Genomic DNA, 27,652 nt, shown 5'->3' on the forward strand with positions numbered 1-27,652 from the left:
ACAAACACACACACAAACACACACACAAACACACACACACACACACACACACACACACACACACACACATTGAATATATGGACTTGAGAAACTACCTATAACACATCTGAATTACAAACTGTGATACAAGATTTTGACATTTATGTACATTGGCCAGAACGTATACACATTAAGCCCTGTCGCAATGAGAATATAGAGCTGATGTCCTTTGGGGATATAGTTAGCGACAGCGGCTCCAAGTTTTTTCTTAAAGCTATAAAGCAAACCTAAACATTGGTATTGACATTAGAATTATTAACACATACTAAATATGTGTGGTCTTCACAGATGTGAACATCAGTTTTTGTTCACTTTTATTGTTTTTATTTTTATTGTTTCCTTTGACTCTGCATTTTGTGTCTATTTATATGTCTGTTTGGTGTCGATGAGAACTGAGTACGGCGCTTTAAATAAATTGTGTTTTTAATTCTATTTTTTAGTGTCGCTAGTATGATTTATTTCTGCGGCCATCACATTTCACGAATTGGCCTGTCACATGATCAAGGAAACTGCATCCAAGTTTCATTTTCCCGGAAGTTGCAGGACCGGCTCCACTGACAGAAACATCGCGCCATGGCGTCGCTGTGAACTTCCTGACACGACAGTTGTGTACATATCATACCGGCAATCCGTCACCATCGACGCCTTGATAATGGACCTCCGGTCCAGAGGCTTTTTTCGGGCCCATCGGATTTATCAATAGTACTCCCGAAGTACGATATTGTTTGATTTTTGAGCTCTGTCACCTTTGCACGCCCGGGGATTTAAACAGAAGTGACAGGAGTAGCACCCAGCTCGTCTGCCGGGTCGCTAGCTGGCTAGCTAGCCTGCTAAGTCCATAGCCTAGAAGGGCATCAGTTTTGGAGTAAAGGGCAAGGAAACGACCGCACCACCACTTTCATTAACGGAGGACTGACCGGTCGCTGGTTTCCCGAGTTCGTATCTTGCATCATATTCAGAATTTGTAACTGGTAAGACTAATACGTACACATTTAAATGCTAGTATGAAAATGTACCTTCACTTTGTGTAACGGAAACTAGCAAGCTAATGTTAGCTAGTTGAACAGGCCATGCCGGCTTCCAGTCGGTCATGCCTATAATCCTCATTCAAATTAACTACTTCTTAGCGCTAAATCGATTGTCCGGCGGTAACTTAGCATCGATTAGTTCTTTGCTATTCCCGTTTTATATTCAAATAAACATTCGCTTATGTATCGTTTATGACTCTTTTCGTGGCTGAACTTCAGTTGGCTATCGTTAACGCTGTAACGTTAGGCTTCATGAGGCAGCAATACTTAGCTCCGATGCCGGTAAGTTAATCCTTTGTATGACCAAATCATTGTATTACATCAATTGTCACTGGGTTTCAACACTGAGGCATTCTTAGACTTATTCATGTTGAAAACATGACTGAAATCTCCTTGGCCATTACGTTCATGCTGAGTTCATGCCAGCTTGAGTTGCTCTTGGGGCTCGCTGGGCCTGTATTAATGACGTTAACTCGCACCTCGTTGAACATGGCCTAACCTTAAACGCCAATGATTATCGGTAATAGTTACACTGAAACTTAATCCGCGACCACATCTGCAGCGGTAGACTATTTTGTGTTCTTAACACTTAATCACTGTAATCACTATGTCCCGTCCGGCTTCACGGCTGAGGTTTAAAGGCGTTAAGGTTAAATGCGGACGTTCAGCCACGTCGCGTAAGCAAGTAAAATGTCTCTGACAGTGGGACACGTAGCCTTAGCCGACTACTAGCTTCCCTGCTGGGGCTGCGGAGGCTTCCACGGTACATTTACAATTGGGTGCTCATTGTCATAGTTTTCAAGCACACATAATCTCATATTAGACTAATGCATCGCGCTTTATTGAATAAGTCTTTGTGACAAATTATTTGGGTTTTAATATCTTCCATGGAAGAAGCATGGCAGCGGCTATCGGCTAACTAAAGTTCCTATTGCAGCAGGTAGATGGTGTGGCACGTTTTTTAACATTGTGATAATCGTTCACATCATATAAATGACTAATGTTGATGAATTACAGGTACTAATTTTTAAAATAGGTCAGCTCTCTGTCTTTTGGTTTGTACTCGAAAGGAGTATTTGCACATGCCGCTAGCAAAGGCAAAAAGCACAGAAGCTATTAGTATCCATGCCGGTAATACATGAACTTTGACCTTAAGAATCCATTTTCTTAAACACGATCAACCTAATTAAGAACACTTAAGAAAAACAACTGTGGATTTTTGCCTAATACCACTCTGGGCGTTTTCCACCAATTACATATCAGTTGTATGTTCAAGTCATGTTGGTATTTTTCCTTTTTTTCTATTGTGTTACCTCACTTTCCGCTAATTGGATGTATATCTTTAAGTATTACTTCATGGTTTCTTAGATATCTTAACAAAATTACAATATTATTAATATTCAATTACAACAGCCTTCTTGCTCTTCTGACAGTCTATTGTTTAACTGTGGTGAAACCAGAAGATTTCTTGCATACTGTGTGCCAAGAACCTGCTGAATACATTTACATGACAGCAGAGACATTAGCAATGTAACAAGCAAGTGATGAGCTAGTTCGTGGGAGGAGGTGGCGTTATCACAGGCCAAACTACAGACCGCACCCTTCCATTTCTTGCTGTTTGGTTCGATACCTAAACCCTTGTGGCTCCTGTATTTTTTTTTCAAGATCTTCCTCCCTGGGAGTGAGTTAAATTAGCTTAATAACAATGTCCTTTTTGTGAATATAATTTTTATTTCTTCTTTTTAATTAAGGCTGGCAACACAACGCCACCCTAATGCAGAACCATAAAAGAACGTGAAATGAACAAACCACCACAGCCTATAACGGGACCCACCTCTGTCCCAAACCCAGCCCCTTCCCCTGGATTAACACAGGTAAGAGATGGCAAAGTTCAAAAAACATGTTGTTTGTTTTTCTAATTTGATAGATGTCAGCATTGTTTTTTTAAAATAATTTTCACTTTTCAAGGGGGCTTACGGACCTGGACAGCCTCCCTCCCTTGTGTTTGCCCCCCCTCCACCTCCACAAATGAACTCTGCAACACAGCCAAGACAGGTATTTTTATGATTCACAAGTTCTTTTTTTTTACCCTCCAGCCTTTTTCACATAAAATTCTGTCAAATAGTTTCTTTGGTAAACCCTTGACTAAATCTGTGTGTGCATGTTTTTTTTGTTGTTGTTTGTTTTGTTTGTTTTTTTTTCCCCTTTTGCAACCTTCTCCTTACGATGGTCAATCTTGACTTATTTCCTCTCCTTTGCTGTTCTCCTAGTTTCCTGCAGGGCCTCGTACTTTATACCAACAGGTACTAACACCCCTCAATTTACTCCTCACCTCCTCTCTCCCCTTTGCATAATGTGTTGTTTAAATTGAAAGTGTCTCAAACTTGAAGGGGAATGCTGTAATTTTCCTCAAGCATACTTCACATAGGACCACATTTCACACAATGATTATGTCAAAGACTTGAGTACACTTTTTATGTCTTTTAGTGATTATAGTACTTTGATTGGACTAGTAATGGTTGTTGCTTTGTGAAAAGGAGAAATGATAACTGAGGTAGAATACACTATTTTCCGACTCACTAAACCTGGTGTGATAATGCATAATGCATTTTATTTAGGAGAAAAGTGACAATACCATCATTTGGTGCAAATTTGGACAATAACTTTAAATAAAACAAAAACAATTTGTCTTCAGAACTTTACTAAAAGCATGGAACAAACATCAAAGTTATTAGTATTCTAAATTTATGGAAACTGTTGTCCAGTGGACCAGTGCTAGACCCTCAGCGGGGTCCTCGAGGGGGGACGGGAGTTTGCCCAACGAGTCTACGTGTGATTTGTGGACTTGGAGAAAGCATTTGACTGGCAATGCTGTGGGGGTACTCCGAGAATATGGGGTACCGAGTCCTGTTATAGGGGCTGTTCGGACCCTGAATGACCGGTGTCGGAGCTTGGTCCGGATTGCCGGATGCAAGTCAGATTCTTTTTCAGTAACAGTTGGACTCCACCAGGGCTGCCCTTCGTCACTGATTCTGCTCATAACTGTCGATTAATGAACAGAATTTCTAGGCGCAGCCAGGGCATTGAGGGGATCCGGTTTAGTAGCCATAGGATGAAGTCTCTGCTTTTTGCAGATTATGTTGTTCTTTTGACTTTATCAGTCCGTGATCTCCAGCTCTCACTGGCGCGGTTCACAGCTGAATGGGAAGCAGCCAGGATGAGGATCAGCACCTCCTAATCTGAAACCATGGCGCTCAACCGTAAACTGGTGGTGTGCCCACCCCGGGTCGGGTAAGAGGCCAGCCTCAAGTGGAGGAGTTCAAGTGTCTCTGGGTCTTCTTTACGAGAGAGGGAAGGATTGAGCGGAGAGCGACAGGCGGATCGGTTCAGTGTCTGCAGACTCTGTACCGGTCTGTCTTGGTGAAGAGGGAGCTGAGCCAGAAGGCAAAGGTCTCCATTTAGCAGTCGATTTTCATTCCTACCCTCACCTATGGTCATGAGCTGTGGGTAGTGACCGAAAGCACAAGATTGCAGATATAAGCAGCCCAAATGCCTCCTGGACGCGTCCCGGGGGAGCTATTCTGGGCATGTCCATCTGGGAGGAGGCCACAGGGATGACCCAGGACACACTGGAGTGACTGTCTCTAGGGTGGCCTGGGAACGCCTTGGGATACCCCAGAAGAGCTGGACCATGTGGCTGGGGAGAGGGAAGTTTGTGGCTCCCTGCTCCAGCTGCTGCCTCTGTGACCCAACTTTGGATAAGCGGTGGAAGATGGATGGATGGAGTGTTTTTCAGAAATAGTAGCCAGAATATGGTGGGAAAACTTGCATTACCTCTCACTTTTAGATAAGTTACTGGCATGAAAGAAATCAGTTCATATGTAAATAGAATGGCATTGGAGATCGAACCTATGATAAAATGTCTTAAAAATATTTGTAAACACAACCCAGTTTAGAATTTGAATTTAAATTAAAAATTTAAACAAGATTTATTTTCTGTCCCCCCCGAATATATTTGAGATGAAGGCTGCTGTTGGGAAAATCTGATGCAGTGCCTTATCAGACAGCAGACAGAGTACTTAAAAATGAAAGTGGTCTTCACTTAAAAATGAAAAGTAAAATAAAGAGCTGTGAATCTGCCTGTATTTTGAAACGTTAAAACTGTAAAAGTGCATTAATGACCCTCTGCTTTTGTGTTGTATGTTACAAACTCTTTGGTAGGCTCATGACCTCTCAGCTCCAAAATGATGGCATAATCTTAAAAGCGCTACTTCCAGTTTTTATTTGAAGTTATATTACCATGAGGTAGATCAGGATGCACATATCTCCAGTTTAGTATGGTGGAATCAGTGTGGTTTGCCACTGCCTTTAGTTGCTGCAGACCTCCTGCAAGGTTTTCGACAAGTAGTCGTTTGTTCAAAGTTGAGCGCTACAAACTTTATCCACTTGTACATGATATACATTTTTTGTGGGTGCGAGTTTTTTTAAAATATTTTAATCATGTCTGAAGAAGAAAGGAAAAAGACCCCTGGGGGCAAAAAAAATGAAACCAAAAATTAATATTTACTAAAGTTTGAGAGTTGCTGAGCTTAAGTTCAAATTTCAACTATTCTAAATTAAACTTCTGTAAACAGCAATGATAGAATCAGGTCAGAACAGGGCCTGGGTGCTGTGTGAGTGTGTTGAGATGCAGTGACCAATATGTTTGCAATTACATCAATTTGTGATTGGCTTTGAATTTATGAATTTCACAGCACACTGCTGAGCCCATCCAAGTGAGTAATGTAAAAATATCCTTAAAACCCTTTTGGGAAAGAAAAATGAGTCAGAGGTATGAGCCATCCCAGGATAAACAGACATTCATTAAGTGCTGCTTCTGTTTAACACCAACAAATTTTGTAAGAATGCTATAAAAAGGCAATGCCACAACCTTTGATACTTTTGGCAAGTTGCTAGTTAATCAATAGTTTTGGTAACTGCCGAAATGTGCCTGCAGCCCTTAACACATTTTCCCCTTGAAATGGTCCTACAGGTCCTCTGGAGACATGTCTTTTATGAAGATTGCATGTTACTGTTATGCTTAGTTTAGATTTCATGATTAAGTTCTCTACTGCTTGTCATAGTCATCCCTCATACACCTTAGAATCTCAATCTTTCACATTTTCTTTTCCTCATTTTCACTTTAATCTCACTCCCTCTCTTGCTTTTCTGCTTTTGGTTTGTGCGGCTGAAGGGTGGATACAGAGCACTACAGGTAACAGCTTTTCTCTTGGTCCCCTCCCTCTCTCCCTCCCTCCCAGGTGTTCAAGGAGACCCCACATTGTTGACTCAAAACTTGGGCTGCAAAATTTGGTTATTCTTTGGTTAATCATTGAGACAGCTAGGCACTTCATGTTAATGTAATGTTGCCTCCAAGAAAAAAATCTTACCCTAGAGAGTTTATTTTGTTTGACCTATGGTTACAAGTTGTCATAAGGATTAGTATGCAAATTAATCCATATATAGACCGGAAACGACTCAAATATTTTCTTTAACGGTCTTCATCTCAAACCTTTTGTGGACCCTCACAGTTTTTACAACACTGCAACGAGGTGGGATTTGATGATTTCATATATGACTGGATTGTCCCACGATTAAAAGTGCTGTATTTTTTTACTTCATGGTGTTAAACATGAGTGATTACCAAGGATGGTCTTCAACCTTTCTGTTCTTTGTTTTTCTTTACTTCAGGGTTACTATCAGAACCGGCCGGCTATGGCCACCAGTGCTCCAAGAGTCCAGACAAGTAATGGTCCTCGGCCTGTTGGACCTCCTCATGTATATCCTCCCAGCTCCCAGATGATGATGATTTCCCAGCAGCAGCTCTCTTTTGCTGGGTCCACTCAGGGCTACTTCATATCTTCTGGACAGGTCTGTTAATGTACCTCCAAAACAGCACTCCTATTGCTGTTCTACAGATCTACCTGCCCAGCAGCATAAATATTGGTTTATGTTTTTTATGTTTGTCTTTATGCGGCCAAAGGGTGGCCTCAGTCATGTATTTCTACCACTGGAGGACGACAGCTTTGAAATGAAAATATGGAGGGATGTAACGGCCAAAAAAAGACAGCTGAATACTTGCACAAAAATGTTATGATGCTAAATTACATATAAGATTTAGTTAAGCAAACCTTAACTATTTGGACCAACCCCCTAATGTCTTTATAAATAAGTGTCAAAGAATGAAAAGGGAAATTAAGATGAGTTTTTTCTTTTATCTAAAACTGGACTGAACACAGTAGTAAACTGGTAGCTCAGCTCCGACAGCTTAATTATCTCTGTAGATTTTTTGACCATTTATTTTGTATTGCAGTACCCCAGGGCCCCATATATGCCACCTACTCAGCAGTTTCCTGTGACCAGTGGTACAGCAGGCTTCTATCCAGGAACCAGCCCTGCTGAATATCCAGCCTTTGGTAAGAGGTTTTAATGCTGGTTAGGCGAATGTCCATCTGGGAATTTAATGTCAAAGCATCTTGCATTAATCCATATCCATTTACACCTTCTTGTTCATAAGGTAATGTTCGATGCTTCGGGTTTCTTCTGCTTGTTGTGTTAAATGTTTCGTCCCCCCTCCCAATCAAAACACTGCTGTATGTGGTGAATTGCCACTTGCTTGTGGCTTGGCTCTTCTGCTTTGGCATGTGATCTTTCTATCTACACCCGATACTGCCTTTCAGGTTCCATGAAAGAACATTGACCCTATATTTTTGTTGTTGCATTGCATGTGGTTCCACATGTAACACATTAAGGGCCCAATTAGAATAGCAATTCATTCTGAACCCATTGTTTTTGACATCAGATATTTCAATATCAAAATGTTTTTTCCCATTCGTTCTTGAGTTCCTATCAAAACTGAGCCTGTCTGTTTGATATACTAGTAAAATATGCACTTTTGTCAGTGTTGGCCTTTTTTTACCCATTCTAAGAAGAAAATCACATATATCCATCTTTGGCCACTTATCATGTGGGCCACCTGCATAAACAGAGCCTTAATATTCTCTCTTCCTGGCCACTTCATCCAGGTCTTCTGGGGGAATCTAGAAACTTTCCCAGGCCTGCCAAGAGACATAGAATGACAAAAGTTTTTTTGAATGTTAGTAGCATGTTACCAGCATGCAATATTGCAGTGGCAGCGCGCTGTCAACGTAGCAGCTTTGATCTCGTGAGGATAGAATGGTTTCACAATTAAATTTAAGCTCTCTTCCTGTTTTAGGGATAAACACCTTAGTCTTAACACTGCCCTGACTAGACAAAAACATAGCTTGCTAAAATAATTGTAAGTGGCAGAAAGTAAATTATTTAAAATTTCAAGTTTGACACAATAGTGAACTACTGCGTTGTTAATTAAATTGAGTTTAAAATTCAATAATGTCCTTTTCAACAGACAGCAACGCAACAATTACAGCAAGGTTCATCTGTTCAGTTCATGGGACCTTTTTAACACCCTGCTTCCTCTGAATTCTCTGTAACTCATTCTGAATCTGTCTCCTCCTGTCCACTTCTTTTCTTCCACCCTCTCCCATCCCTCACTCCCTCCTTCTCCTTTGCTGCGTTGGTTCAGAATCCTCTCTTGCTGCGAGGGAGAGGCGGGGTGGTGGGGGGAGAGGCGGCGGTCGAGAGAATGGCCGTCTCTCTCTCCACGGTGCTCCTCTCACCTCCCAGCGCTACCCTGGTGAGTAGTGTGTGTGTGTGTGTGTGTGTGTGTGTGTGTGTGTGTGTGTGTGTGTGTGTGTGTGTGTGTGTGTGTGTGTGTGTGTGTGTGTGTGTGTGTGTGTGTGTGTGTGTGTGTGAGACTGTGTGTGAGACTGTGTGTGAGACTGTGTGTGAGACTGTGTGTGAGACTGTGTGTGTGACTGTGTGTGTGACTGTGTGTGTGACTGTGTGTGTGTGTACGCGCTTACATGTGGGTTAGCAGGCTTCTGTGGCACTTCCTCCCTTTAAAGGTGTTCCTTATTGTTTAATGTAACATTGCACAAGTGATGGTCACATAAAACTATTGAGAAAACCATTATTTGTTTTAATTTTTTACAATTTATAGTTTATCTTTTGGCATCAGTTTGTGTGTGTGTGTGTTGCGTAAGAATCAAATTTCAACAATATTTGGCCAATATTCAAAGTATTAAATGTACTGCATTTAGTTAAACATGTAATTTTAATGAATCATCTAAAGTTTCTAAAACTGCAAACATTTTAAATACATTTTAAGTCTGTCATTGGAAAATATAGAAGGCATTCAATTAACCAACTAATGTTTATTACAACCCCAATTCAAAAAATGACTGTCTTGCCCTCCTCTCTGCTTCTGCTTTGAGAAGAACGGCTGTCACCTTCATAACAGTGTTGACAAGAATTAACTACATGCTAAGTTTTGTGCCTGGGTTAAAATAATTCATGGATTCTTTTGTTGCATTTTGCCATACACAAACAACCGTGGACAATTATTACCAATGTGCAATCTTTTTGGCCGTGGACATGTGACATAACTCCTTGTCAGAGAAAACTGATAAATATGTCAATCAAAGTGAAAAGTTGCTGTGAGCCCTTATGATTGCAAAATTGAGCTAGCTAACTATGTATACCAAGGTCAATGTTCAGTATCTCTAAAGCACCAGGGTCACAGCAGTCTACTGAGCAAAGCTGACACACAAGCAAATTGTTTTATATTTCTTTAGCTGAAAGCATGTCATATATGTAACCTACTTTTATTAGCTCTTTAACGTTGATGAAGTGTGATGACCTTAAGTGTTAATTGTTAACTGTCACACAGTGAAAAATGAATATCCTGTCTAAATAGTCCTCCAGATTATTGACTTGATTTTTCAGAAGAATTATTATTATTCACTGTCAAATACATTGATTCTGTTCCAAAAAGTTTCAAATAAATGTAGTACCATAATTTCCAAAATATGGAGCGTACCTGATATAAGCTGCATCAGCTAAAAATAAAAAATAAATATGTGTCTAAGTCAGAATTTCACAGTAATTTCATTGGTCTGCTGTGCTGACGTTAAATGGTTTGGCGTCATGAAGCTCTTTAGCCCAACAAAATGCACAAATTAGCCACATAATTGTTTAAGCCTCAGTGTTGAAAGCATGTGAAAAAAGTAGCTGATTATAGTCGACTTAAAATTCGGATTGCAAAGGTCAAAATTGTGTTTTCTTTCTGACTTTATTTTTTTAACCTGTGCTTGAACCGCTTTCAGGTACCCTGTGAGACACAATGTCATGTCACACTTACATTATATCATCACATAATTTAGATCTATCTGCAAATTTTGGCCTAGGTTGGTATTATTCATTGCCTACATACATGTTTATTTACTCAAGAATTAGACTTTGACCACCACTTTCTTCTGCGTCATGTGCCTTCAAGCAGCTGCACAAACAGAGTTGGTAGTGGCAGGTGGTGATAGCATTTGTAGGCCCTGGCATTAATTTTTTTTTTTTTTTTGGATAATGGCATAAATAGCTTGAGAAACAGCATATTTCCCTTACATAAATGGTGAAGAAAGTGCTTTTGGCCTCCCCCCAAAACCAGGACCCATCATCTTGCTGCAGCTTCACTTACTGGTGCATTGTTCAGCAGTTGGACATGCTGGTCTGAATTCTCCATTATTTAATCATTAATCTCCTAAATTCTGGTACTGTTCAAATAAAATGAGAGGGAAACAGCAGGAATAGGAAGCAAGGCCAGCTAAATATAACAACCCAATTTTTTATAGCGCTAGTGTCTAACAGTCTGTAAAATGGGCCATATTAGTCTTGACAATTTATCAAGTCTGTTTTAGAGACTAGTGTCCCCTTGAATACAACATAATGTGCCGTTAGGTAGATTGACAGGGAAGACTCATTTGTCGTATTGTTTACATCCACATCTCATGCTCCTGTGATGTGTAAGGAGTTTCTGAGTTTAACCTGTAATACTAGTAAGCATGCTCATGGCTACATCTTTGCTATTCTGCTTTCATCTCAATTATTACAATGGACATAATTCATAGTTTTCAATTAATGAAACAATAGAGGGAAATATTAGTTGATTTTTCTCCCCTATTGTCATTTGGCAGTTTTCTTTTCCTTTTGGTTGATCTAAAGTGCATCAGGTACACTATCCTTTGGCACCCTAAGAGTACATGGTCTGTTCAGCTCTTGTCCATATCCAAGGCCTTCCACTGAATGGGAACTATATTCAATTTTCTAGCACCTTATTATACATTTCACTTATTTGGATCAAATAAGCCAATTTCAGGGCAACTGCATTCTTTTCCAACTGCTTGCTCACTAGCTACTAACATTTTTCTGCCTGGAAGATATGATTCCAACACTTTTATCAGGGGGGAGTTTCGCCCAGTTCTTTGACCTGACCAGTTTTAGACTTCATTTAATGGACAAAGCCTGTCCTATAATTACTGGGACATCTGCTGAACCCTGTCATTAAGCTCTGATTTGGTCGGAGGGCACTTGTTAGGGCCAATATAGCTCAAAAAAAGCATGTTCTTAACTCAGTAAAAAGGCTACATTTCAAGGTCCCCTTAATAGCTAAGTGTTAATTCAGCAACCATGGATGAATCAGCCTTGAAATGCAATTGCTGAAGATTAAGTCCCTGCTGTACATACCTGTTTGGAGAAACCATTATATGTGTTAACATTGTTAATTCAAGTGTAAAAATCTCTCTCTCTCTCTCATTATTATTATTTTTTTTCTCAAAAAAAATACTTCTATTATTACCACATGTTTTCTTCAGTGTGTTAAAAAATAAATTGCATTTGACCCTGGTAATTATCAAAGGAATCCTGTATCTAGGATTACGGCAAAGTTTTGTCATTCTAATTTTTTTCTCTCTCTCGATGCAGGGACATACTATACAGCCCAGCCACAGTACTCGCCATCTGTCCAGCCTGCACCAGTCATGATCAACCCCACCCAGCAACAACAACAAGCTCCGCCTCCTCAGCAATCACCGGCACAGTCACAAGGCCCACCAAAGAGAGAACGTAAACCGGTAGTGTGTCACAACAAAAGGGCATTGGACCTCTTGTCTGTTGTCGAAAATATTTGAATGGAGAGTAAAATGTATTGTCCGTTCAATGTAGAACTTTCTCTTTCACCACAAATTAACAATGGTATTTAGAATCTTAGGTTGCTGCTAAACATCAGTAGTGTCAGGATAGTTCAGTCTGTTGCATTTAATGTTCGATTCATGTTTCATGGAAACTCGAGCCTTCTGCACCTTTTAATAGATCAGAATACGAGACCCAAACCAGGGTGGGAGAGATATCACAGAGGAAATAATGGCAGGTGGAAGGTCCACCTCAACACCAACTCCCCCACAGGTAAGAACACTTAGGAAAATGATTTAATTTATTTCTATTGGTAAGATACAGGTGTATTGTACCATATGTTAATACCAAGATCATTTATAACATGCGTACTAGTTTGAGAACCATGTGAAATTTATGGGTGATGGGAAGAAGAGTTTAGAACAGTTTTAAATTTTGAAACAGTGACATATATTACTTTGGCTGTATCTTTTGAGATAATTAAATATGAATTGTAAAAGGAAATTGTTGAGATTTCCTAGTCTCTGAAAAGTTAGATTAGTCTAATGGGAAGCATTAATTGTCAGAGGGGGAAAAAAAAATCAATACTCCACTTGTATTTGTCACTAAGCAGATAACACCTTTTTCAAATCCCTTTCCTGTCATCCTAAACTCTGGGTAGTTTTTTTTCTTTTTTTTTTTTTTTTAATGCATTCATTTGGAAAAAAACATCATCTGTGAGTTTAAATCTGAATAGGAAAATATTAGTATACTAGACAACTGTTTGTTTGTTATATCCTCTGTTATTTAAAGGGAACCCCACCTGAGGGGACAAATTGGCATAAATACGCTTTAATATTTGTCTCACACTAGAATGTGCTTCTAAACAAAGCACAAAGAATTATTTATTTAAAAATCGTAAATTATAACACCTATTTCAACCCAGGGCCACCGCCATTGTTTTATTAGCGCAACGCATGTTGGGTTGATGACGTACACAGGTTGCATTGTGTTACCTGTGGCTCCACTAGTATTAACTTTTGCTCGGTAAGGTGTAACAGTAATATTACCACATTGTGCTGCTTTTGGGTGCAATTTCCATTTCGAGGTAAACCAGACTGATGTCAGTCTACACAGCTGTCCAGTGAACAATAAGAGAAGAAAGGGTCGGGAAATTGGTTGTGGATGTACACAACTTCCTAAGGATCTGTAGCTGTGTTCTAGCCCTTTTCTCTGGATGCATTTAGCCAGCCGAAAGAGCTCATAGGTGCTACTAGTTTGAAAAGGGACACTAAAGCCAAACACATTTGCCACAGTTTTCTTTCCCAAGCATACAAAAGGTCCTCAGGAAATGAATGAAGCCTGCGAGAGGAAACGCCAATAGTAGGAGATGCTGAATGTTCTCCTTCAAGGAAGTTTAAAACGGGAAGAAGCTTTTGTTGACGAAAGACGGACACCAGCACTATCATAGAGTGTGCTGACAACGAGTCACCTGGTCAGTCTGCACTGCAGTCCATAAGTCTACAGTGAACAACAGATGACAAAAAGTGGCACTCCATACACCAGAGGCTCCTTCTCTGTTAGCATAGCAATGCAGTTTCCGCCTGCACGAGGGACTTTTGCCGACTCTTGCCTCTTCGCATCTTGGTGCATCTACATTTTGAAGCTCATTCTTACTTCCGTCTTCAGCGTTATCCTCCTTGGTAATGTGTTTCTCATGTTGAAATGGGAAGGATCGCATAGATGGCTGGTTTTTGCACAGCATGGTAGAATGAATTGGACCGGGTTAACCTTGTGACATCACTACCCAGAGAGCATTGCAACATAAACAAAAATGGCAGCCTATGAGCAAAATGTTCTTTATTCTTCAATTTTATACAAAATATGTTGAGAGAGTTTAGCATTGTTTGTGAGCATTGTTACAAATTGATCAAATAGGACACTAAAAGTTTGGTAACTGAGGATCATGCATTTTGTGAATCTAGGCCTCCATCATTGAAATAGGCCCAGCTCAGACCAATGGTGAAGTTATTCAGCCTGTTGCCATGGTTCCAAGACAAGGTGAGTAGTGTTATTGTTAGCCCTCCTCCCCACCCCCCAAAAAACAAACAAAAAAAAAGGAAGAAATGAATGTATGTATGTATGTACATGGTTTTGAGATGGCTATTTGGCTACATAAACGTGCCAAATGGCTGTATTTCATTTTCACCTTTTTCTTCCAAATTTTATTTGTCTAAGGTCTTAAGTTAGACATCTACACACAAATGATGGATTTACAAATTTGCATTATTGCATTATTTTAACAAAACATGAATATATTTTACTTATAAATGAGGGGGGATAGAGGGGGATTTTCCAGACACTACTGTGTTTTACAATTTCTGGTGAAAATATTAAGCAATTTACGATTAGTTGGTTTTGACCTGTAATCTGTGATTTGAAGCTATATTAATCTGTTTTATTTTACCTTCCAGATGACACAGAGCCTCCTGTAAATGTTGAGACCCCACCACTTACTGCAACAGTGAACCCAGAGCCTGCTCTAGAGGTCAAAGAAGAAATGAACAGTCAAACTGTGCCGCCTGATGACTTAGAAGCACAATCTATAGCCTCTCTTCCTGATTGTGAAGGCCCAGATCCACTCGCAAAAGATCAGACATCTCCAACTTTCCCCCACCCAGAAACAACTCCTACCAATACCCCTGATGTGGCTGTAAATACAGTTGATACTAAAGTTTGTGACACAGTAGATGCTGTTGTTGATCCTTCAACATCACAGGTAGACCAAGAGGTGGAACCACAGGCCCCTTCTGTTCCATTAGAGAAAAAGCCAGAAAAAGAAGAGAAGTCAGATGATGTGAAGAAATTGGAAAAAGAAGACGAGATGCCAAGTGTTAGGCAAGAGGCTGTGAATGAGGCTCCAGCAATAGTTGTACCTGTTGAAGTGACAAAAGAAGAATTTCCAGTAAAGACAGAAACTGAAACGCCTCAGTCCCTGTCACCTGTGCAAGATCGTACTACTCCATTAGCCTTGAATGCTGTCCCTGAACCTGAACCCACACCAGGTGAACTGGCAGACCCTCAGCTCTCCAACGGCCTTCCTCAAGACATTGAGGAACTGTCTGAAGATATGTCTGAAGAGACTGCACCATATGAGCAGCCAGACAGTCCTCAATCTCAGGAATCCACACCCGTGGCTAAAACTGAAACACCAGCCCAAGAGGAGAAAAAAGAGGAAGACGAGAAGATTAGTGAAGATGTCCCTCCTGCTACTGTTAGCCCTGCAGACGAATCTGCAATGCAAGGTATGTTTGAGTAGTTTGTGTTTGTATCATGGGTCAGAGAGAGTTGAGTTAATTTTCAGCCTGTAAGGTCCAGTGTTGGAGCTTGTAGTTGTTTGCCTTTGCAACTAGTTTCAACTGAAATGTATTATGAAACATTCTGAAAAAGTATCTAAAGAACCTGCTGGAGCATCCTGAGGACAAGGACATGAAATCCAACTGGTATTCTATCACTAATTGTTTATAACCAGACTGTGTCGCTTGTCTTAAATATGTTATGTACACTTTATGGATTAGACGCAAACTGAACTCACCTAAAGCTTTGAACGGGATATCGGCAGAGCTGAGACATAGACAACCTACTATTTGACAACTGTCAATACAGAATCCAGAATAGCAGATCCTGAATGCCCCTGGGAAGCACAATCCGTATGGATGTCGCAGCTGATGAACATGTTAAAAGATAACACAACTTTATAACATGTAAAGCCGTTTAGCTGGAACAATGATCTTAAAACCTTCCTGTTAAGGATGTTAAAATACACCCTATGTTATTCTTCAGCTGCTTATTTATCCATTTTCCTAATTTATCTGTTGAGGTTGTTTTTCCCCCAAAGAACTAGTTACAGTAAGAACAAAGGTAATGCCTTTAGAATCAGCTTTGCTTCATCTAATATAATAGATACTAACGGGCATAATTTCCTGCCGGCCAAGGCAAGCGGTGGGACAAAAGAAGGGTGATGACTCATCCTTTATCTGTGTCAATGCAGCTGGTCTATCATCCTCAAAACTGCTACTGCTTTATGCAGGTACAACTTTTTATGCTACATGGAATGTGGTCATTCAAAGATGTATTTATTATTTTGACAAGTGGAAGTCACTGGAAAAGTTAGGCACAATGGCTTATTGAAAGGAATGAAAAACCAAGGGGCTCATCGCCACCTAGTGGAGCCTGTTGAGTGACGTCTGGCTATCAGGAAAGGGTTGGGGAGTGAAATTTAATCTTAATGGTTAAAGTCAATACATGACACTATTTATACTGGCCTACCTCTAGTTTCAAACGGCATGACAATGATGCTGATGTTTCTTTTTTGCAGCTGCTCTGTCTGCGCCAAAGAAGAGAAGGAACGTCAAGGAAATCAATGAAAAGGAGAACATTGGAGACCTTGATGCCTTCATAGAGGTGTGTATATATATATATATATATATATATATGTAAGTCAACATGAGAGCAATATGTTTTGAACACTATTCTTTAGAGTGTGAAGGGTGGAGGGGGCTATGTGATGTTATTGTACTTTTTGATTTGTTTGTTTATTTTTTTCTCTAGGAGCAGGATGCCAAGCCTGCCTCTGAACCTTTGTCCACTCAGGCTGACCCTGTCCCTGTTGCTTCAGCTGAACCTCCCACTGAGGTTGCAGATGAAACCTTGCAAGAGAAGGATGATAAACAAATTGCACAACCCGACAAACCTAAATCTGAACTTGATTCAGTTGAAAAGAAATACCAATTTAAAGAAGGTTAGTTGTGATGATTTTTACATCATAGGTTCAGTTCACACTCTTGGTGTGTAGCAATAGCATTTTTTGCTATAATCTAAGCTTGAAGATGTGCGAAGGGAGAGGATGGAATGTAGTGTAAAGCGCGATATAAGTTGAGACCATTTAGAAATATTGGCCCTCAAGTCTTTTTGTCTTTTAAGTTGGAGGCTTCCATATTACAAATATGCAGCCAATTTACTGTATTCTTAAAGGTTGCTATTGGTCTAGGACAAGACAAACAGATTGCCTTTCTGTTTTCTACATCACATTAAACCTGCCTTTATGTATCTGCCAGAACAATGGAAACCAATTAATCCAGAAGAGAAGAAGAGGTATGATCGGGATTTCCTCTTGGGCTTCCAGTTTATCAGCGCCAGTATGCACAAACCTGATGGTCTCCCTGTTATCAGTGATGTTGTTTTGGACAAGGTAGGCATATTTTGGTTAAATATCCAATGGTAGATGCTCACATTAGCTATGTCACTATGCCAAAATCAAAATACATATAATGTGAAAGATGCATTTAATTATTTGTCTTTTTTAGATAATTGTGTACAACATAGCTCACTGGTCACATTTGTGTTCACAACATGGTTCACTGGTCGCATTTGTATTTACAAAAAAGGTATATTTCATTTGAAATTTCTGCATAGTTTAACAGCGAATGTCATAATGTTGATTGGAAAAAAAAAAACCTGTCTAAGTCATTTGGTGACTTGGAGACTTTAGTTCATAGACACTGAATTAAAAGTAGTTTAACTGATAACAAAACATGACCAGTGGGATAAGAATCTGAAGGCCAAATCCAAAAAGGTCATGAAGATAGACTAATTTAGTGTATTTATTAAATAAAATAATTACTCACAAACATACATACATACATCTTAAAATACAAGAGTTTGTGAGTGTACAGAATTTAAATCTTCTTCTTTTAGGTAAACAAGACTCCACTGCGACCTGCTGACCCAACTCGACTGATGAGTGTTGGTCCAGATTTTACTCCCTCTTATTTGGGGAACCTAGGGAGCAGATCAGTGGGAGGCCCTCGTGGACCAGTGAGTTGTTTCCAAACTTTTCAGTTTCTGGAGCTGTATTTTTTGTCTTTAATGCATTTGAAGAAGGTTGTATTTAACTGGAAAGTTTACATATCTAGGACAAATAAAAAGAATTAAACAAAAATAAATCCCAAATTAACATGCCTTTTATTAACACAATGGCTAAAAACAATTGAGAGATATTTAAACAATCATATTGTTTCTTTGCATTTATTATTGCAATCAGTTATGAAAAAAACAAATAATGAAGGAAAATGTGAATTTGTTAATTTGTGATTTTACATATATAGATGCTTTGGAAAAGCAGAGCTTGGTAGATTTCTATTTTTGTAATAGCATTTATAGAATCAGTTTTGATGTACTGTGAATTTAGAAACTTTAGGTTGAGTATTTTTATATTGGCTCCCTGAAGATTCATTAACCCTTATTAAGGATTTTTCCTCCTCTTAAATCACATTTGTGATTTTTTTTTTTGATGTTTAAGAGTTTGTGCATGTCTTTTTTTCCTCAAATAATTAATAGTCATATCTCTGTAGCCCCCAGGACCACGTCGTTCTCAGCAGGGTCAGCGGAAAGAACCCCGAAAGATCATCAGCAGTATGTCCCTCAATGATGATGTACAGCTAAACAAGGCTGAGAAGGCATGGAAGCCATCAGTAAAGAAAGCTTCCCGTACCCGCACTGAGGATGAAGCTCAAGATGAATCCCCTGATAATGCAAAGACTCAAGAGCTGTTCAAGCGTTTGCGCAGCATCCTCAACAAGCTGACTCCTCAGAGGTTCCAGGAGTTAATGAAACAGGTGATGGAGCTGTCCATAGACACCGAGGAGAGGCTCAAAGGAACAATTGACCTCATCTTTGAAAAAGCCATCTCAGAGCCGAACTTCTCTGTGGCCTATGCCAACATGTGCCGTTGTCTTATGGGGGTAAGTCCCTCGATTGTGCCTGTCCTGCTCTATTACCCCCTAATTATCATTATTATGGTGGGCTCCAGGATGACTTCAGTTTTGTGCCCCGTGTCTGGGCCACTGAATGAACAGTATGTGATGGTACTAAGGAACTGATGGATCACACTTAAAAGTATTCAATGTCTGAATATTGTCATGCCTTTATGTTAAGATGTTACATTCAATGGTTTGCTCTTTCAGTTAAAAGTACCCACAGAAAAGCCAGGAGTTGATGTAAATTTCCGCAAACTGCTGCTTAATCGATGCCAGAAGGAGTTTGAGAAGGACCAGGATGATGATGAAATATTTGAGAAAAAGCAAAAAGAGCTGGAGGCCTCCAAAGATGTAATTAACTGTTCTCAACTAAAATTCTGTGTGCCAACTTATTTTACCAACCTCATAATTTGACTGCAATTCATCGCCTGTGTCTAACCTCAGGACGAGGAGCGGGAGCGGTTGAGGGTTGAGCTGGAGGAGGCAAAAGACAAGGCCCGTCGCCGCTCTCTGGGCAACATTAAGTTCATAGGTGAACTCTTCAAGTTGAAAATGCTGACAGAAGCCATCATGCATGACTGTGTTGTGAAACTACTGAAAAATCATGACGAAGAATCTCTGGAGTGTCTCTGCAGGCTTCTTTCAACAATTGGCAAAGATCTGGACTTTGAGAAAGCCAAGGTATTAACCAACAACTTTTTCAAGTTCAAAATGTTCTTCAGGTATATTAGGAATTAGTATAGTATATGCCATTGCCTTCATAAGAATGAACCTTATTATGTGATGTTTAAGTAGTTCTTAAGCCAGTTGCTGCAGAGCCATGATCACAAACATTTTCTCTGTGCCTACCAGCCTCGTATGGAACAGTATTTCAATCAGATGGATAAGATCATTAAAGAAAGAAAGACGTCATCCCGAATCCGATTCATGCTGCAAGATGTCTTGGACCTCAGAAAGGTATAAATTAATCCGTCATTGTACCTGCAGATGGTCGCAAATTAACAGACCAATCACAAATGTCTTTATTTAGTTGAGCTGCAATGTGCCAGGGATTACTATAACAAGTCCCGGCAGCTATCAGTGTGATAGTCATTTTACATTTTTTCATAAGGGCATATCATTTAGATCAGTACCTTTTTTATTCAACTGAGACAAAAATATTGCAGATGAACAAAAAGTCACAAAATTGTTGGACTTAAGACAGGTATTTGGTAGTTTCATGATGATCTATAGGAAACCATTGTTTTCTATACTGTGAGCTTGAGTGCATAGTCTGATCTGCATTTGCTATGTTTCTCCATCTTAAGGTTGCTACATTTCATTTATCTCTTCTAAAAAAAATTGTTATTGATACATGTGCAGTGACCTTAGCCAACTACTACTCGTGTAAGATGAATCAGTAAAAAGTGCTCTGTAAATCCACAATGTCTGTATAAATGACTGCCTTTTGGATGGTTTTCACATCATGAAGCATCTGTGATGTCTCCTTCAACAGAATAATTGGGTGCCTCGTAGAGGGGACCAAGGTCCTAAAACTATTGACCAAATCCACAAGGATGCAGAAATGGAGGAGCACAGGGAACAAATCAAGGTCCAGCAGCAACTACTCTCTAAAAAAGAGGCAGGAGGTCGAATGGAAAGAAATATGGGCGGCCGAGGCCCTCACACCCCAGGAGGAGGCAGGGGTAGCCAGCCTCAAGATGAGGGCTGGAACACAGTACCTATCTCAAAGAACAGGCCCATTGATCCCAATCGTCTTAGCAAGATCACTAAGGTAACATTGAATTTGTGCTTAAGGGTTTTCAATGTAGTGGTCTGAAATCTCATTTGCTAAATCTCAGAGGGCAGTTTGGTAATTTTCGAATTTCAGCTGCTGTTTAGTTGCGGGTACACACAAGAAATGAGTAATGGCTTAGTTCTAGATGTATTGGTTCCATTAGTCATTGCTTGGACTTAAACAGAGACCATATTTTATGCTGATTGGTTGTACCAGCTTGTTTTCTTTTTGTTTTTTTCCCTTGTAGCCTGTTGCTGTGGACCTAAACAATCAACTATTGGCCCCTGGAGGCAAAGGAATGTGGGGTAACTGGGGAAAGGGCAGCAGTGGAGGAACAGGAACTAAGCCAACTAGTGGGGAGCCAGGTAAAATACTTTTCTACAAAAGTACTGTTTAATTACAGTAATACTGATTTGATGGCATATTAGTCACTTCCTCTCCCCTCTGTTTTTAGAGTCTGGTCGCTCAGCTACTAGTACCCTCAACCGCTTCTCAGCCTTGCAGCAGTCAGGTTCGGTGTTGTCATCAGACTCTGATCGCAGAGTTCCTCAGAGGTACAGAGAATCTGCCTATAGTTTCCAATCACAGTGAAATGACGTTCTGTCTTGATTTGGCCACTTCTATCCTTAACCGCTCTTTTTAGATCCCCAACAAATTTGCCAAAATTACCTATCAGATTCTAAACCGATCTAACTCTGTCAGAAATGTCATTTAAATTATTTTGAAATTACTTGCATTTCAATTCCAAGAGTTTAGGAAACCGTCACTTCTAAATCACATACCCTTTTTTTCAATGTTTTGTTATTACCGGTATGTAGTAGATGAATGACCTGGCTAAGTTTGAGCATGACAATTGAGCCCTGAATCACTTGTCTTACTGCTTTCAGGTCCAGCTCGAGTCGTGATCGTGGCAGTGATAGAGGTGGGGATCGCGACAGAGATCGGTTTGATCGTTTTGAACGGGGTGAGGGACGAGATGGTCGCGATGACAGAGGGAATCGGAATCAGTCGATCACCAAGCGGAGCTTCAGCAGAGAGTCGCAGGACCGGAGTGGAAGGAGTGGAGACAGCAGGGCTTTAAATGAGCCTGTGCGGCGTGTGTCCAGCATGACTGATGACAGGGGAAGCCGCGACAGGGGAAGCCGCGACAGGGGAAGCCGCGACAGGGGAAGCCGCGACAGGGGAAGCCGTGACAGAGGTCCAAGCAAAGACCTGGCAGGTATAAACTATATTTATGGTTAAAAAAAATGATTTCCAATTTACTTAGTCTAGCAGGTTTTAGTGAAATGCAGATTTATATGTATTTCTTTTTTTTCCCCCTCAGTCAAGCGGGAGAGTGCTCCCACACCGCCTCCTACTCTACCTAAACCTGCTTTAAATGAAGAAGAGGTGGAGAGGAAATCACATGCCATCATTGAGGAATACCTGCACATCAAAGACATAAAGGTATGAACACTTAACCATGCATACCTGCAAAGATCTCTGTCACATGCATTATCTCGTATATTCACATGGGCAATAGAAAATGCTTGGATTACAAAGTATTCGGATGCTCAGCAATGTCTTTGTCCATTGGCACCATAGGAGGCGTTGCAGTGTGTGGCAGAGCTCAACAGCACCTCTCTGCTGTATGTATTTGTGCGGCAAGGGTTTGAGTCTACGCTTGAGCGAAGCACCGGTGCAAGAGAGCAAATGGGTCTGTTGCTTCACCAGCTTACAAAGTCTGGGACATTGCCCACAACACAGTACTACAAAGGGTGAGGAAGAACATGTAATTTTGGCACGACATGCTGAATGCTTTAGATTACTTTGAGCGCATTGGATCCATTTTTTAAGCGCTGATTTGAAATTAAGTTCTTATCTTTTGGCTCACAGGCTTCAAGAGATCCTGGAAGTAGCAGAAGACATGGCAATAGATATACCTCATATCTGGCTCTACTTAGCCGAACTCATCACCCCCATGCTGCTTGAAGGAGGCATCCCTATGGGACAGCTCTTCAGGTGAATATTCAATACCCAAAAATTTCAGTGAAACACTTCATTAACAGACAAGGCAAGTCCATGAACACTTGGTTTTTTTTTTTTTGATCACACAACTTGAGATTAAGGCTCCAAATCGCTATTCAAAGTGGTGTAATTAAAATGTTCCCGTTCCCGACCAAAGTTTTGTCAGCATGCAAAGGATCCGTTTGCAAGCTCCAAGCTCATCACTCGCCTTCCTCCACTAAAAAAAGAAGTCTGGAATTTTCAGTGTTCTTCAAAATTACATTGATGTTGAACCTTTTCATCAATTTCTCCTCAAATGAGATAACTGACAGGTCAAATCTTATTTTCTGTGTTGCTTTTAAGTTTCCTGACTTTTGATGGACTTATGTTTAAAGTCAAAATACTTTGGGTTTTTATCTTGTATGCTGTTTATTTCTTAACTGTTTGTGGTGATAGTGAACAGAATTACCACAATCTTGCAATTTGAAGTAAAAGAAATTTGATGCTGAAGCATAAGCCTGTTGAAAACTTCAAACGACCAGATATTTCAAATCACATCCATAGAACAATGCATAATACTTTGTGTCGGTTGTAATATGAACAGGCCATACATTGTAAATAAGTGAAATTTCTAATTGTATGAACTTTTCTTTAGGGAGATTGCTAAACCTCTTGTGCCTCTTGAGAAGGCTGGTGTGCTGCTGGCACAGGTCCTCCAGTTGCTCTGCAAAGAAATGGTATGTTGCCTTAAAACTGATGTACTTGTGTCAGTGTTAATTTTATTTTTTATTTACACCTCATCTTTAGATTACAACATGTATTCTACATTATTTGGTTGGCTAGGCACTTTTAGATGTTTTTGAACAGTTAATATTCTTGTTATTCTTCACCAGACAACTAAAAAAGTTGGTGTAATGTGGAATGAAGCTGGGCTAAGTTGGAATGACTTCCTGTCCAAGAATGAAGACCTCAACAAGTTTGTCAATGAGCAGGTTTGTAGTCGGGAGTCATTTTTCTTTGTTTCATCTTAAAAAAAGCACTAAACAGCATTTCAGACATCTTTTTCCTGTTTCAGAAAGTAGAGTTCACAACAGGAGAGGATGTTGAGTCAAAGCAGAGTGATCAGAAGAAGGTCCTCAGTGGAGAGGAGCTCATTAAACAGTTTGACAGGCTTCTTCACGATAAGGCCATTGACCAGAGGATCACAGACTGGGTGGAGGTGTGTGTTGGCTTTTTCACCCCTCCCTTGAACATAAGGTTCACTTGAATGTAAACTAATCCATAGATCCTCCTGTACGTAGCCATGACTACACCAGCACTGTCGTTATTGCTCTACAGGCTTGTGTTTCAACTATTACTAACATGATTTAGGTGTTTTCAGTCTTATTCTCTAGGACCTATGCCAGTTTTGTAAACAAAGTATTTAGGTAATAAGTTGAAGTTGTCTAACTTAGTTTTAATTTGCTGCCACAAAGAAAAGCAGGTGCTCACTATTTCAGTTCATTGATGAGAAAAAGCTCATTTCAATATCTTATTTTTAAATGATAGTTTGACATACATAAAAGTTATATTTCATTTCTTGTGAATCCAGGAGACTCCCAGAGAAAAAAAAAACTTGGAACGCCGTTGGTTGCCACCCCTGATCAACTTTGTTCAATTTTAATTTCTCTACACTTTCTTTACTGCAGGCAAATTTGGATGAACAACAAGCGGGGTCCAACCAGTTTGTTCGAGCGTTGATGACATCAGTGTGCCAGTCTGCCCTCATATGTATGTATGACTTTCTGAACACTGACAAAATGAGTGGCTTTTTTTTTTTTTTGTTTATATGTATTCTGCCTCTTTCCTATTTTCGTTTTGAGTTATGGCTGTAAGTGAAGCAGAGAAATGTTAACATGTTAGATGGGGAGAAATTGCATCGTGACTTATTGCTGTGGTTACATTACCGCACAATAAGGCGCACCGCATTATAAGGCGCATAGAATAGAAACTACAGTAGTGGCTGGGGTTGCGTTATGCATCCACTATAAGGAGCTGACCTCAAGGGAATGTCAATAGAACAGTCAGATAAGTCAGTCAAACTTTATTAATAGAATACAAACCAACGTTCTGACAACTCTGTCACTCCCAAAACAAGTTAGTGCATTCATAATAGGTTACCGTACATACCGGTAGCTCTTACCCATATTTGCGCCACTTTCGTTGAAAAGAATGCATTTCCAACTCCATTTGTCACAGTTCAAAGCGTTTCATAAAACGAAAGCACCAAGAAGGACCGCCTCTAAATTCATTTTAGCTTCCTCCACTACCGCACCATTGATTTTTTTTTTTTTTAATGTTGAATTCTCTCGCTGCTGCTCCATTCCCATGTTCTGCTGCGGGACTGATTGCCCTGAGTTTAAACTCTGCGTTGTTAGGGTGTCTCTTGAAAGGAGACATTTTGGGGTCTTTATACACACACACACACACACACACACACACACACACACAAACTAATGGGAATGAAAATGCACACTTCGTGCAGTCATATATCCCAGCATTCACCCCGCTGTACGTCTTCTACGGGAGAAAATGGAGTCGGCGGCTGCTTCGCATAGTTGCGAGACCTCTTGCAGCTCAACATTGATCCATATATAAGGCGCACGGGATTATAAGGCGCACTGTTGGTTTTTGAGAAGATTAAAGGCTTTTAGGTGCGCCTTATAGTGCGAAAAAATCAGTACTTTTTTTATGTTCATTGGTGTTTGTTCCCCTTTTCCCCAAATGATTGAGGCTCTGTTACTTTTTTCAGACGACAATGCATGTAAGATGGATCCTCAGCAGATCAGCCAGAGAGCCGGTCTTCTGCGGAGATACCTGTGTAATGAGGAAAAAGAGCTTCAGGCACTTTACGCTCTCCAAGCTCTTTTGGTTCAACTGGAGCAGCCAGCAAGTGAGTGTCTGTGAAGGGTGGAGGAATTTGATCTTACTCTTAAAAACACCACCATTTTGCTCAGTGTTAGTCAAGTATGCATGGTTTAGTATTGTCTGACGATATGCAAATTAAGTTGAGAACTTGGTGTTTTGACTTTAGATTGATTCCTTAGTTTTATTCCTTGGATATGGCCATGATTGTGCGCCCGTCCTGCATTTGGGAAATCTATATACAGCAGACAAACCAAAAGTTCTCAACAAGAGTTGTCACTGTTCCTCCAGACCTGCTGCGGATGTTCTTTGATGCCTTGTACGATGAGGACGTCATTAAAGAGGAAGCCTTCTACAATTGGGAATCCAGCAAAGACCCAGCAGAACAAACAGGCAAAGGTGTTGCCTTGAAATCAGTGACCGCCTTCTTCACCTGGCTCCGCGAGGCAGAGGAGGAGTCTGATAAGGAATAAGATTCTGGTCTACAAGCCGCTGACCTCTATTGGCAAGGCAGGGGCTCTGCAGAGGGACATGGAGAGTCATGGACAATATTGCCAGAGGCAGACTCTAATCAATCCTCAATGAGGATATATCTTTGTTTCTTTTGAGGGATGGACTCAGAAAACAATCGTTTCTCTCTCCCCTCCCTCTACGCTTCCCCATTCCCACACCTGCTTGTCAAAGCAAGTGTCCTCAAGAAATTATTGCGGTAACGGATTCAGCAGGATGGCTTGTTAATGAGGTGTGACGTTTCCCCACATCACTACAAACCTTAAGACAAACAAACAAAAAGCTACTTTTTTATGGTTCTAGATTATTCTCTTGGCTAACATTCTGATCAGCAAGAATAATCAGCAGGGCGTGTGTTGTCGATGGTCCCCGTACCAGGGAGCATCATCATGCCATAGTTTGTGTTCGATCTACGTACAGTTCTTGTCTTTGTTCTTTACTGGAGTGTGCAGCATGACTGAAGTGTGTTTCTATGATACTGTGGACGGAACAATAGTGGGCAAAACTGTACATTACTAACTATTGATGGGTGGAGTTTTTAACTAAAGGTTCTCTATTTTCTCTTCCTATCCTGGGATGTGAAGGACTGGGGTGACCTTTGACCTTGACTACTAGGGGGTGATCTTAATGCTTCCCGCAAGCCATCCTCTTCCATCCCCAGTAGTGAGTGAACCTCACTGACAGACTATCTTTACCTCTTTTGTTCTTTAACCTGACACTTAATGACCCAATCACCATGAAAACTTGAAATCTACAGAAATTGACTTGAGGAAATATATAAAGTGAAAGCAGAAATTATCTGAAAGCCTTTTCTACTTAAAGTGGAAACTCTTTTCAGGAGCATTCTGTAAATATATAATAATTTAAAGTAATTTTTTTTCAGTTATATTTTTCAAAAATGAGCAATTTACTGAGGTAATGCAGTGTATCCTTTTCCAGCAGAAACCACAGTTATCCAGATGCAGAGAGGTGCTTTAGATAATCATCATTAGTTTTATTGGAATTTTTGTAAATATTTTTTGTTGCTTTCTTTATTTAAGAAATTATTGCTTCTTTTGCATCACAAACTGGAACGATGGGGTAATGGAACATTGCAAATAAAGGACTTATGAAGTTGCTGTGCAGAGTTAAAAGTCTGTCTGATTTGTAGATGCTCTGTTGCCAAGATGTAGAAAAATGTTTCATTGGTTTTGAAAGCAACTTTGAAGGCAACTTAGCTGCAAAAATTACTTTTCGTGTTAGCAAAAAAGCTTTCTGATGATTCAGTACTTATCTATCTTTCTTTATAGCGAGTCAGCCAAAAAGATATATATATATATATATATATATATATATATATATATATATAATGTATAATTTTCATTTATAATTCCCGGCCAATGCATCACACACTTTAAGGGCGGTGTGGCAAGGAGGTAGAGCAATCATCTTTTCCCCACAAGGGATTAATAAAGGATAAATCATTATTATTAAGACTGTCAGAAAAGAAACCTCAATATGTCTTTAACAAA

General features: G+C 40.0%; 1 protein-coding gene and 1 non-coding gene across 6 annotated transcripts; both read left to right on the forward strand.

Moving 5' to 3' along the window:
* The first annotated feature begins 559 nt into the window (after positions 1 to 559).
* Positions 560 to 27,260, forward strand: eif4g1a (eukaryotic translation initiation factor 4 gamma, 1a). Of its 5 annotated transcripts, XM_086173222.1 has the most exons (33): positions 560 to 1,010; positions 2,819 to 2,941; positions 3,036 to 3,122; positions 3,338 to 3,370; positions 6,301 to 6,321; positions 6,798 to 6,977; positions 7,420 to 7,522; positions 8,671 to 8,781; positions 11,961 to 12,109; positions 12,348 to 12,440; positions 14,132 to 14,207; positions 14,621 to 15,451; positions 16,525 to 16,610; positions 16,758 to 16,947; positions 17,264 to 17,397; positions 17,904 to 18,023; positions 18,560 to 18,949; positions 19,172 to 19,315; positions 19,409 to 19,645; positions 19,817 to 19,921; positions 20,460 to 20,738; positions 20,989 to 21,106; positions 21,196 to 21,295; positions 21,629 to 21,960; positions 22,066 to 22,187; positions 22,326 to 22,498; positions 22,617 to 22,742; positions 23,383 to 23,464; positions 23,621 to 23,719; positions 23,803 to 23,946; positions 24,416 to 24,497; positions 25,519 to 25,659; positions 25,923 to 27,260. In XM_086173222.1, exons 2-33 carry the CDS (start codon positions 2,867 to 2,869, stop codon positions 26,102 to 26,104), a joined length of 5,145 nt encoding a protein of 1,714 aa, XP_086029348.1. In that variant the 5' UTR covers positions 560 to 1,010; positions 2,819 to 2,866; the 3' UTR covers positions 26,105 to 27,260. The 5 variants fall into 5 exon arrangements, with proteins under 5 accessions (XP_086029348.1, XP_086029352.1, XP_086029349.1 ...); XM_086173226.1 differs by lacking the exon at positions 8,671 to 8,781; XM_086173223.1 differs by lacking the exon at positions 6,301 to 6,321.
* Positions 19,013 to 19,091, forward strand: LOC147218848 (small nucleolar RNA SNORD66). The gene has a single exon (XR_015108757.1). It is a non-coding gene; the product is annotated as a small nucleolar RNA SNORD66 (small nucleolar RNA).
* Positions 27,261 to 27,652: the final 392 nt, after the last annotated feature.

This window comes from Fistularia commersonii, chromosome 25 (genome assembly GCF_037954325.1).
Source record: "Fistularia commersonii isolate RoL2024-O1a breed Wild chromosome 25, RoL_Fcom_v1.0, whole genome shotgun sequence".
Classification (NCBI taxonomy): Eukaryota; Metazoa; Chordata; class Actinopteri; order Syngnathiformes; family Fistulariidae; genus Fistularia; species Fistularia commersonii.

Coding starts and splice junctions, on each gene's coding strand:
- eif4g1a (XM_086173222.1), top strand. CDS start 2,867: ATGAACAAACCACCACAGCCTATAACGGGACCCACCTCTGTCCCAAAC. Junction 15,452..16,524: donor AGACGAATCTGCAATGCAAG/GTATGTTTGAGT, acceptor TCTTTTTTGCAG/CTGCTCTGTCTGCGCCAAAG. Junction 23,465..23,620: donor AGTTGCTCTGCAAAGAAATG/GTATGTTGCCTT, acceptor ATTCTTCACCAG/ACAACTAAAAAAGTTGGTGT.